At 37.3% G+C, this 12,880-nt stretch overlaps 1 protein-coding gene across 1 annotated transcript in view; it reads right to left on the bottom strand.

The window, feature by feature from the left end:
• The window catches only part of sorcs3a (sortilin related VPS10 domain containing receptor 3a), a 124,161-nt gene that overhangs the window by 41,944 nt on the left and 69,337 nt on the right, over positions 1-12,880 (bottom strand). Inside the window, exons 10-15 of the mRNA XM_079616912.1 lie at positions 9,566-9,668; positions 7,304-7,380; positions 6,190-6,281; positions 2,787-2,894; positions 1,169-1,286; positions 952-1,085 (exon numbers count right to left, since the gene is read on the bottom strand). Of these exons, the coding sequence (XP_079473038.1) occupies positions 952-1,085; positions 1,169-1,286; positions 2,787-2,894; positions 6,190-6,281; positions 7,304-7,380; positions 9,566-9,668 (632 nt within the window). The remainder of the gene's footprint in view (positions 1-951; positions 1,086-1,168; positions 1,287-2,786; positions 2,895-6,189; positions 6,282-7,303; positions 7,381-9,565; positions 9,669-12,880) is intronic.

Genomic DNA, 12,880 nt, shown 5'->3' with positions numbered 1-12,880 from the left:
ACAGTTTATTTAGGTGTCCTCTATCACTTTTTAACGGACACCCTGCAGCCAACCAGAATCGAGTATTCACCCAGACCATGGTATAATTAATAACAATACTGTATAAACTGTAATATTGTGACATATTATTATAAATGTATGTTTTAATATTTACAAATACTATTTACCGGTACTAATTTTTTACATTTTCAGCATCATTACTCTAGCCTTCAGTGTCACATGATCCTTCAGAAATCATTCTAATATGCTGATTTGCTGCTCAAGTAACATTTGTTATTATTATCAATGTTTAAAAAAAAAAAAAAAAAGTTTTTACACTTTGATTATATTCAGACTAGTGAGTTTGTGAGAATGTGACCAGCAATGTGAATGAATGAGTGAAAGCATACCTATAATAATAATCAAATGTCTAAATTAAGATAACATCTAAAACTGTGATCAGCATATAATTACAATCAGTCTACATTTGAGACCTTATTTTAATTGGTGTCAGATCAAATGAATAACAGAGCGAATCTAAAGTAAATGAAAGCTTTTAAGACAGTTTCTTCAGAAGCAGAGGAAAAGAAATACCGGTACATGTACGCATGTACTAGATTCAGCGGTACCACTTCAGTTTAGGGTCCAATTCTCACTATTAACTAGTTGCTTATTAGCATGCATATTACTAGCGTATTGGATGTTTATTAGTACTTATAAAGCACATATTAATGCCTTATTCTGCATGACCATATTCTACATTCTTCAATCCTACCCAATACATACACTTAACAACTACCTTACTAGCTATTAATAAGCAGTGATTAGGAGTTTATTGAGGCAAAAGTCATATGTTAGGTAATAGTGAGAACTGGACCCTGAACTAAAGTGTGACAGATTCAGCTGTTGGATCACTGGGTGGATCTAATAAGTTTAAGCTGGTTAAGTTGGTGAAGTGTGCTGTTCACTCACCACTCAAAGTCATGTGCTCTGCAGATGCAGGGTTCTGCAGAAAGGATCCTGGAGTTGTCCCATCCCACCATGCAGTAGTTTCCAGGACGACGCTTCATGTAGATCTGCTTTTGACCCATTATGCATGGCTCACCCTAAGAAAATATTAAAGTCAGCTACAATCAATATTGCAATTCATTGCCCCCTCGCTTTAAAAACAAAAACAAAAAAGTTTCACCTGGTTATGCAGGTGCCAGGTTTGGTAGTCTCCCTCTGTGCACCTTCTGGTAAATATGGACTTGTAGTCAATTTTGATAAGCTGCCATTCAGACCGGTGACTGAAGTGTCCGAAAAAACTGGCAATAGACAAAGAAAGGTTTAACTCTCAAACTACTCACTCATTTCCAAATGAACCAGGAGACCTTCATTAGCTGGTTCAGGCGTGTAATGTATGCATTGGAATTAAACTTTGCAAAAAGGTACATCTCCAGAGGCCGGACAATCCTGGGTTACTTCATTAGCTATGTCTAAAATGGCTCCCTATATCCTCTAAAGTGCACGATATAGGGTTAATAGTATTATCTGAATTCAGAGTGAACAATTTAATGGCCCATATCGTTCACTCTTGTAGAAATGCACTCTGAAATATAGTATACTATCCTGACTAACTTGGATAATGCAATAAATAAATATGCAATTTGTTTATTCTTATGGACAGTTCTTTAAAATACATATTTTAAGCATGGCAAACAAACAGAACAAAGATTTATGAAACAGACAACGTTAATCGTTACAAAGTAAAGTTATAGCGAATTTGTAATGACACAGCCAGACACCGTATATTCATAAACACCAGAAGAAATACATATACCAGACATAAAACATGGGCTCTGTAACCACTGTAACTGGCCAATGTCTGCCCACAAAGACTGTTTGTTTTTTAGTCTGTAGTCGTGACGTTTGAGGCTGAGACTAGGAAGCACCAACAGCTCTGTAGATCTTAAAGTAGGATTCCAGTGTTAGCTATAGATTATATTTAAAGCTACAGTCCGTAACTTTTTTTGGTGAAAAATTATCCAAAATAAATTTTTGAGCAAGTACATAACCAGCCAGTGTTCAAAACGATCTGATTGCCTTAGCTCGATTCAAAACGGTAAGCTTGTAATAATGTTTTTAACTCCAGTGGTACTGGTGGATTTCCGCTGGCATGTCTTTGCGTCATTACGTCACATCTGTACACATAAAGAAGGAGTCTCAGCTAGTATAGGCTATATTGCGTGTGAGGATGTTGGAGGTGGAGAAGATTTGTAGCCTTTTCTCACAGCAATTGATATAATTAAACTTTTCAATTTGATGGCGGATCCAGAAAGGTTCAAACGACAATCACCAGTGACGAGATTCGACGGTTGTACAATGCAAAAGACTTTTTTGGCTACAGAAGTGACTACAGAAAAAAATTGATAATTCTGCAAAAAACTGCAATTGCAGATTTCAAACAGAGATGGCGACAAAGAGTAAAAGCTACGGACTGCAGCTTTAACAATAAACCTGATCATTTCCATTCTATCTTATCCAATTCTGCAAGGATTGTTTAATGTGTGTTTAAAGTAATAATTAAAAAGTACAAAATGACCCTGTTAAACTAGATACAGTCCCAGCACTGAGACGTAATGAGAAATGCTGTTGGTTCACGGAGACTAACAACATTAGCTTAGGAGTCTGATTAATTAACCTTTCCTCATGAGTGTATCTCTTGAACGAGCAGAGCTCAGAGAAATCTATTCGAAAAATAGGACATAATGAGGATGCACAGGCTGTGTGAGATGGCGATCAAAAACAAACCTCTATATACTTACGTCATGATGTGATTTTCTGCACCTGCCTCCACCAAAACACCGTCCACGAACAGCGGCATGGCTGAGAAACTGTGACGAGTCCACTGGCGACCTTCATCGAAGCTGATCCTGCAGCAGACATCGAGATGTTCAAAATGTCAGTGGATGACAAAACTTCATAGAAGAATGAAAGTCAAGAGGATTTGGAATAGTGTTAAGTTTGTCAGATATGTTTTAATTTAGCCTTACTGTGTCAAATGTCCATTTAGTTTTTACTCTATTTAGTCGATCTATCCTGTTTTGTTTTAAAAGTTTTTTAAAAGTCTGGGAATGTGCCCAAAGCCAAATACTTTATATGGAAATGCACAGATAATGGCTTTAAAACGAATACAAAATACTGCCTGCTAAAAAGAAAATCGCCTTGATAACAGGTGAGCCAGGGGATAGCACAATATTATACATAATTATACATGTACATATTATATGCTAGATGGATGTCTTTAACCATTGCACTCGCATCTTTTTCAGCCTCTCTCTCTCTCTCTCTCTCTCTCTCTCTCGCATTACGGCGTTCTAAAAATGTGGCACTTAAAAGAAGTTCAACTTTTAAAAAACGCATCTCTGGATCTTGCACTTTTTTTGTTCCAGTGACCAGAGAGGGCCAGTTCACACAGAACGTATTTTTGCAATTAAAAAAAGGGAGACGGAAGTCAGTGAAAAAAAAAAAAAAAAAAAAAACGCATAGTCTAGAGACGTGTTTACAAAAAAAAAATAACTTCTAACTTGAGCTCCGTGTTTTTAGAATGCTGTCATGTGCAAAATGCATGTTGTAAAAGACGCGAGCTTAACCGTTAAAGATGCCCTTCTGGTGTACGTTTACATTGAACAATAATGGAAAACTAGTGCAGTGGAATGGAAAAACAAGTTTTGTGTAAACGGCCCCTAGTGTTCAATGATGTCTGTGTCGTCTTGTCGTTGTCTCAATGGAAAAAGGTCATGAACAAACATTTTTCGTCACAGTTTTCATTCATGGAATTAAAGGTATAGTTCACCCAAAAATGGAAATTATACCATAAATGACTCACCCTCAAGCCATCCTTACTGTATATGATCTTCTTTCATCCAAACACAATCGGAGTTATATAAAAAAATATCCTGACTCTTCCAAGCTTTATACTGGGAGTGAATGGTACAATTTATTTTAAGCCCAAAAAAGCGCATCCATTCATCATAAAAGTAATCCATACGACTCCAGGTTTTTTTTAAAAGATAAATATCCATGTTTGTAACTTTATAAACTATAATCACTAGCTTCTAATAATGTCCGTACATGAGTTTAGTTCTGGCGGAAGAGTGACCTCTGACCCGACGCATATCGGATGACACAGATCGGATGAGATTCGGATATTTCGAGATCGGTTTCAGGCCTTGTTCATATGTGGAAATAAATTAGATATAAATCAGATATGTGCCAATGCAACTGTCATGTAAACAGGCAGATCGGATTTTCTGAGGCATTAGGCTACGTCTCCGCGGTTTAATGACGAGAGCGACCCCGACGCACATCTGCAAAGGGACGGATGGCCCGACAAACGTGTAGGAGAGGAATGGATGACACACGTTGACACAACATATCAAAGGTTGGCTTGCTCATCCTAAATGGCATATGGTATGTAATATGCACGCACACCACACCCCTAATACTACCCAAGGGGTTCATGCACACAAAAACTATTTTTGGCGTATAAATGGCACGAGAAATAACATTTGTGCTATAGATACGCACTTTCATGAGATCGTGTTGAATGTTCTCACCAGTCCTGAGATCTCTCTCGCACACAATAACTGAAGCATGCGCAGGCTGCAATGATGGCCCTTTTCGTCCTCCTCCGCCTCAAAACCATGGTGATGTTTGGCGAACTTCGCATACATCACAAAGCTAGCATCAAGCATGTTTTGCGTTCGTCCATCTGTGCAAGAACCCCCTTTTAAGCATGCGCAATGTTTCAGATAGTATGGCAAGTGTAAACACATGAATCGGATATGGGTCACAATTGAAAGAACGTGTAAATGGACGGTCAAAAAAATCGGATATAGGCTACAAATCAGAATTGGGCATTAAGACCTGCAGTGTAAACGAGGCCTTCGCTGCATGAGGCCTTTATTAACACCCTGGAGCCGTACGGATTACTTTTATGATGGATGTATGCGCTTTTTTGGACTTAAAAAAAACGGTACCTTTCACTCCCATTATAAGCTTGGAGGAGCCAATGATATTATAATGATATTTTTTTTAATATAACTCCGATTGTGTTTGGCTAAAAGAAGAAAGTCAAATACACGATGGCTTAAGGATGAGAAGATTATGGGGTAATTAAATTTTTTAGGTGAACTAACCACTTAACACCAGTTTGGAACAACATGATTAACAGTAAATTATGACAGAATTTCCATTTATGGCTGAACTACTGTATACCTTGAATAATGTATCTTAGTTTTGAGAGGGAATACAATGCAACTAAAAGCTAGAGATACAATACATGAAACCCAGTACAAAAAAAAGAAGATGGAAAGGTAAAAAGAAAGGAAGAGGTCTAAGAAAACCAGAAACAACATGTAAAAAAAAAAAAAAATCTCAAAGCATTTTTTTTTTTTCATCTTAGGTAGGAGGGAGTACAAACAAGTAAGAGCTGGAGAACTTTCTTCCTGAAAGTTTGATCATGATACTTTCTGACAGCTTATCAACATCATTTCACAGGTGCAAACAGTATAGTATCATGTGTGACAAGGTCGCAAACGAAAGGACTGAAGCGTGATGGCAAAGTTGCCTCCACGTTGTCTCCGGTCTGCTAAAAGCAACAGTCTGAGGCAGTGTTGACATGTATCCATTAAGAGAACATACAGTCAGGGCTGTTATTTGAAGTCATACTTGCAGGAAATGACACGACTGCCCTCCACAGTTGTGACTCCACTTACTGTCTCGCTTGAGTTGTTTAAGAGAACTAAAAAATGAAGCTGCCACACTTCAGTGGGCCTAAAACTAAAGCCAAACGCTTCGAGTGATAAGAGAGAAAAGATTTAAGACTCTGGAGGATTAAACATCGCTGAAGCAAAACCAGGGAGGGCCAATTTGAAGGAGGAACCAATGTGTGAACTCGGGGGGATAAGTGGGAGGCTTTAATATGGAACACTTCCCATAGTTCGACACATAAAAACTGATTCCAATCTGCTATTTGGCAGCCTTTGTGTCCTGCTGTTTCATTTTTGTTCTTGTAGGGAGCATGTTCGACCCACACCAAGGTGTTTTTTTTTTTTTCTTCAACAATCTTAATAACACAGAACTGACCCTGTCAAACAGACCGAAGCAAGTGAAGCAGGAATTTCACCAAACCAGCATGAATAAATCAAACTTATTTTCACCTACCAAAGATGTCTAGTGGGCACAGTGGGCTGCTTCACGGCAACCAAAGCTCCACCTTTGTCCAAAAACCACACGTTGTGCTCTTCTTCGAAAATCTGCATCATGGGAAGAACAACATTGAGTTATTTTCATCTTATTGAACAAATCAGAACAAATGGGGCTTTCGCACTGGGTAGTTCTAGGAACTAGCCACCAGGGTGGTTCCCAGAGAACTAATGGTTCCCATATGAACGTTTTCCTGGTTGCATTCGCACCGCCGGTAGGAACTTTGAAGTGACGTAAGCCGTGCTCGTTCTTGTGACTTTTATTTTGACATCGCTGAGAACGCCAGAGCACACGGTACTCGCATTCTCCGTGTTCATTCGTTTACGATCTGTCTAAAACAATCCTGTCTAATACGTCATTAGATAGAACTGTTATACATAGAAAGTAGACAGGATATGAAAAGGTATTAGCGTTTACTGTGTGGTTGATATCCAGTGTTGCTAGCTGAGCAGAAATACATAATCATGTTTCTCTTGGTCCCCTCAAAGTTGCGTTGGATCTTCTCCCATCTATCACTGTTTTCCATATTCGTAGTTTGTGGAGTAAATATATAGGCTGTAATCTGTGTGATTACACTGTTTTTTGTTTTTTCTAAAATAATAATAATTTGTTACATTTATATAGCGCTTTTCTGGGTACTCAAAGCTCTTTACATGGAAGGGGGGATCTCCTCAACCACCACCAATGTGTCATCCACCTGGACTGTTTAATGTTGGTTATAAATGCATTTACACAACAATTTTGACTGCATATTGTTATGTTGATACTAGGGTTGAGGTGGGTCAGGGCAGGCATAATTTAGTCTGGCTTTGAGCAGGCACAGAGCAATCTTAACTCAGCTGTGTAAAGATGCCTTTTAGTTTTTTATGCTCTTTCATGAGAATTGTGTGCTTGCTGATTTGTAAAAACACATCTAAGATTAAATGAAAATGTACATTACCAGTCAAAAGTTGAAACTATGAAATAACAGAATGGGAATTATGTAGTGTGTAAATATTAATCTTGTTAATTTACCATTGTTCAATTAAATTAGTACAGATATGTTTAGTACAGAGGTGTGGAGCAGCCATACCTGTCTCCAGTTATTCCCTGCGTCTGATGAAATGAACATAGCCACATTATTGTAAGACAGCTCGGAGCCAATATTTCCTAGGAAATAAACCATAAAGAAAAAAACATTTGTGATAAATAATGAAACAATGTAAAAACCAGCATGCCACATTTAAAACCCATAAACCAACAAAAATGAATTTATATTTGAATAAGCAGCCTTTGTAATTGAGGCCAGGCAGCATGGTTCAATATTTGCTCAATTCATGCTCATACAAGCTCAATATATACACAACATGTATTTACACACATACGCAAACACACTCATCTCTGACTGCAATGTTCCCTGACAACAATGTTTGCAATGTTTCCTGACAAAAACAATGATATGCACTACCATTTTTAATGTTTTTTGAGTTTCTATTGCTCACCAAGGCTGCATTTATTTGATCACAAATAAAGTAAACACAATAACATTGTACAATTTAAAATAATTGTAAACTATTCTAATATATTTTAAAATGAAATTTATTGTTATAATGCAAAGCTAAATTTCCAGCATCATTATACTCCAGTCTTCAGTGTCACATGATCCTTCAGAAATATTCTAATATGATGATTTGCTATACTCAAGAAACATTTCTTATTACTATCAATGTTGAAAACAGTTGTGCGGCTTAATATTTCTGTAGAAACCATGACACTTTATTTTCAGGATTCTTTGATGAATAGAAAGTTCAAAAGACCAGCATTTATTTGAAATCAAACTCTTAATAACATTATAAATTATTTTACGGTCTCTTTGCTCAATGTAATGCATCCTTGCAGAATAAAAGTAGGCTATTAAAATATTTAAATATGAACTCAAACACTTCTAATCAAATTCATCATCCAAGAGCATATGGTCTGATCTACTGTATGCTATCCACACTCATTTTATATCTGTAAACTCTTACTGTATGAAAACAATTGCCTCATTTTTGTGAATTTTAGGAGAAACATCTGAGTCAATGTTCTGAAGCTCTAAAAGAGAAAAAAAGCAACAAAATTTTCCTCTGGGAACGACGGAATTACAGTAGAGCGAATGAGAGAGATAAGAAAAGAGTGCTGCATATTCACAAATGAACTGATACTCTTGTGTAGTTTTGTTGTGTCGATGTTGTTTTACGCCTACGCACACAAACATCATGACTAGCGTATAACCGCCTGCAGTCGCTCGCCTCTGCTGTGTGCTGTTGCCCTGTCTTCTAAGACTGTCAGAATGAACTGAGAGGAAGTGATTGTACGTCCTTGAGTTGCCTGTGAGAAATGAGTTTATTACCTTAGAGTGAGATGTGAAATGAGAGAGGTGTTTATGTTTAGAGAAATCCTGTATATTTAATAAATCATTGCACTTGAGGTGATTTCATGACAAATATTGGACACCTGGCCACTCATTAAAGTACAGGACAAGTGATAGTGGAAACGAGTTATGACACTGGATTACTATCAATGTTGAAAACAGTTGTCCAGATGGATATTTCTGTGGAAAACGGGATAATTGTACGGGTTTTACAGTACATACCATGACAAAATGTTGGTGTATGGCCTCGAACATGCATCAAAGCCATTGCATAGGCCAAAACAATGCAGGCAAATATGAAGACGTAATCGAATAATGTGCATTATTGCACATTGGTAACTTCATGTAAATGCATTAGTTTGTTCTAGTAGCAGGGGAGTGTAACAAAACCTGCACAACTGAGATTTAAATGTGGCTAGTCACTTCTGCTAGTTAGCAAATGAAGCATTGAAAGACTATAAAATCTGCTCGCTATCAGACTGGATATTAAAGTTGTCGTTCTAAACCTGTATGACTTTCTTCTGCAGAACACAAAAGAAGATATTTTGAAGAATGACTGTATGGACTTCTCTCAAAATATCTTATTTTACGTTCCACAGAAGACAAAGCCATGAGTTTGGAATGACATAAGGTTGAGTAAATGACAGAATTTTCTCTTGCGGTTCGTTTTTTTGTGTGATTTAGGGTGAATTGCTCACTGCCGGGCTGAGAGGAGTCGTATGCCAAATCGCATTTTCAATTGATGCCAAAAACCATGTTCACGCCAACTAACAGAACACATCTCTGACTGCGAACAGCAAACGCTCTGGTGTGAAAGCATTCTTAGTGACCAGCCTGAAGCAACAAGCAACATTTTAGTTTCTCACAAAACACGCCGACACACACACAACAGCAACCGAACATGACAGTCCCACACATGTCGCTCAGGTTTTTCCCATTTACCTGTGGCCACGATGACTCCCGGCGCCGAGCTCTTGGTGGAGATGGAGCCTGAGAGGTACGGGTTCTCTGACATCTGCAGTTGTAGGTGCAGCGAGCAAAACGGCTGAGCAGAGAGAAAGTGACACATCCTCCATTAGCCACAACAAAGCTATTATGTAGCTGTCAATCAAAGCAAGCCAACGTGATCCCGCAGGGCATGAGAAAGTCTAAGACAATAAGCGTGCAAGCAGTGCTGCGTTGGTCGTATTGTAGCTGACTTTATCGTTAATATTAAACAATTCATAATATAGAAACAACTCCCATAATTCACTGTCATGACCCAGGAGTAACATGGATAATGCTGTGTGATCTATTGTGTACCGGGTACTGTTAATCTTGTGGTCGGATATCTGCATGTAAACAAAAAAACGGCACAGGTAAATCAAGGCAATAAATCTATGAAGCAAACCTAGCCAATCATATTAAAGGACGATAGAGGACAACGCTGGAAAGAGATACTACGCTTATCAAGGCAACTTATGTAGAATTGAGGAAAATACAGCTGTTGTGAGAACAATGCTGCGTTCCATTCAAATTTGTATGTAGAATATCCCATATTTGATGTTTTCGAAATATCTAAAGTTCAAAGCAGAAAGGCCAGGTTTTTGGTAGACGATACAAAAACAAAACAAAATGGCACTGCTTCTATTAGCTTAGCAGGTGTTTGGCTGTCAACACAGTCACCTGGAAACCAATTTGCGGAGGATAAACAATGTGATGTGATGTTTTATAGGTGTACAATTATCAACACAGATGATCACCCCTGTCTCTGCACACGTTTGCTAACATTTTATCACATCATTTCAGAGCTTTGACTCATCGATCCGTTATGTTTGCTTGATATGTTTTTTGATTAACTTTGAGCATCTCCCTGGGGTGCACAAACACTGCAAATGACGTCCTGAGTTAGGAATTTTTGTACAAGTTTCCAAGTTTATGTGTCATTCTATAACACTTTTTCAATAAGGAAGTTGATTTCCTGAAATTGAAAGCACTACACCGTGGCATGCCGTGACTCGTCAAAACTATATCGTGGACATTATTATCATCTGTACTACACGGGAAGCAATCAATGCACATATAACAATGTAAATAAATCATACATTTTGACTGCTATTAAATGACTGCTCTGGTTGTATAATTTTAATAATCTTCTGTTTTTCAGTCGTAGTTCAACTATCATTCACTATTATTTAGGGTTTTTTGAAGCAAGGATGCATTAAATTGATCAAAAGTGAAAGTAAAGACTTTTACATTGTTACAAAAATATATATTAGTTATTTTGAACTTTCTATTCATCAAATAATTCTGAAAAAAAAATCATGCTTTCATTCCATAATTAAAGCAGTTTTCAACATTGACAATCATAAGAAATTCACCAAATTAGCATAATAGAATGATTTCTGAAGGATCATGTGACACTGAAGACGAGTGATGATGCTGAAAATTCAGCTTTGACATCACAGGAATAAATTACATTTTAAAACATATTAGAAAACAGATATTTTGAATCTACTGTTACAGTTTTACTGTATCTTTAGTCAAATAAATGGTGAGCATAGAGACTTACTTCACATTATTTTTTGTAGCATTGTTGTGCTATCCTTACCATACGGGCTAATTGCCTTTTACAGTCATTACCGGCAAAAGACAGGGATTTGACATTAAAGCAGAGAAGTAACTCTCCTAGGACCTCCAACATAACAAAACAAGAATTATATCTGCTCTCCACGTGCAAGAAATTGTCCTTTTCATCCCTGTAATGGATGGCTTGACATTATTACGTGGACGGCAAAGGCAACAGGATTTCAAGTCAATAATCATACGGATTATAGGAGGCTAATGAGTGAGTCAAACAAGAGAACTATCACAGCCAATTCAGATTCAAGCCTCTTCAATCTGCAGGGTTTTTTCCTTCTGCATCTAAACATGATCGGGTAGAGGTGGGGAAAACGCCCCCCACCTGTTTTTCCCAAAATAACCATTAGAGAAAGTCAAGATACATTTTTACTGTTCCTATGCACTACGTTGACAACGGGGATATACAAATCTCTATGGAGAAGCTGACACCAGCGACGTATTTGAAGAGAAGAGGATTAGCCTACATGATAAGTGCTATAATTTTCAGGTATTAGTAAACAAGTGTTTAAGAGAATATTGTTCTGCAGCATATCTCAGTGATGTATGATAGATGAATAGTGAAGTCTGTAGTTTGAGAGCATATGTTATTTATAACTAATATAATTATATTTAAAAAAAATATATATTTTTAAAAAGTCATAACTTGAGGGGTAAAACGATGTATCAAATCATTTGTTTTGCACTTAATGCAGTATACTAGGTGGTAAAATTACCTCAAGTAAGCATTATAGCTAGCTAGCTTGCTAGCACATTTAGCTCACTGATGGAAGTGGTTAGGTGACCCAATGATAAAACATAGTGGCTTTTAATTAATTTATTAAATATATTTCACTACGTAAATACTCATTTATACGTTTAATATTTATTTAGGGTTTTCTGTTTGTTTATTTATTTATTTATGCATTACAACATATTTGTTTGCAAGGCTCAGTTATATGTTATATGTATAAATATAAATGTTAAAAATGAAATAAATATCAATATATATACATGTTGATACATCACTTGCCTTTTACTTTTACGGTCCCTACACACCGGACGCGAATAGCGCGTCAGGCGCGAGACGCGTTACGCGCGAAATCACTCGCGCCTGACGCGCTATTCGCGTCCGGTGTGAACGCACCATTAGAGATTAAAAACTATGGTCTGTTCATTATGCTGTTGATCTATAAGGCAAACATGGTTGGTAAGAAAGGGGGCATTTTACCCTACCGCTGGGGCAAAACGCCCCCTTTGTACAAAAATATTTTCAGTCAAAATACTAATTAATTATGAAGGCTGAGCTATTTTAATATTTGGTGAATAACTCCTGCCATAGTCACTCAAAACTGGGATAGCAATTCTAGTCACATTTATGTTTTGTTTCACAGTGTAATGTTACATTTTCCCCCACTCTACCTACCGCTACTAAATATTCATGTATTCATGTGTGAATCCAAGACCCTAAAACTAGTTTTCATTTAATAATAATAAATATATATTACTTGATTTACCTACCTACACATGGAACATCCAACGCATTCTCAACCTAGGGCGTCATATACTGACACTTTTGACACTTAGGTCTGGGGTAGGGTTAGGGTTAGACCGCTAGGATGCGCCTTCTGGCCCATATCTATCTGCGTCTCATATTGA

The sequence above is a fragment of the Phoxinus phoxinus genome (genome assembly GCF_949152265.1).
Source record: "Phoxinus phoxinus genome assembly, chromosome: 6".
Taxonomy (NCBI): Eukaryota; Metazoa; Chordata; class Actinopteri; order Cypriniformes; family Leuciscidae; genus Phoxinus; species Phoxinus phoxinus.
Note: the sequence above shows the minus strand (reverse complement) of the source record. Positions and strands in the feature narration are given on the sequence as shown.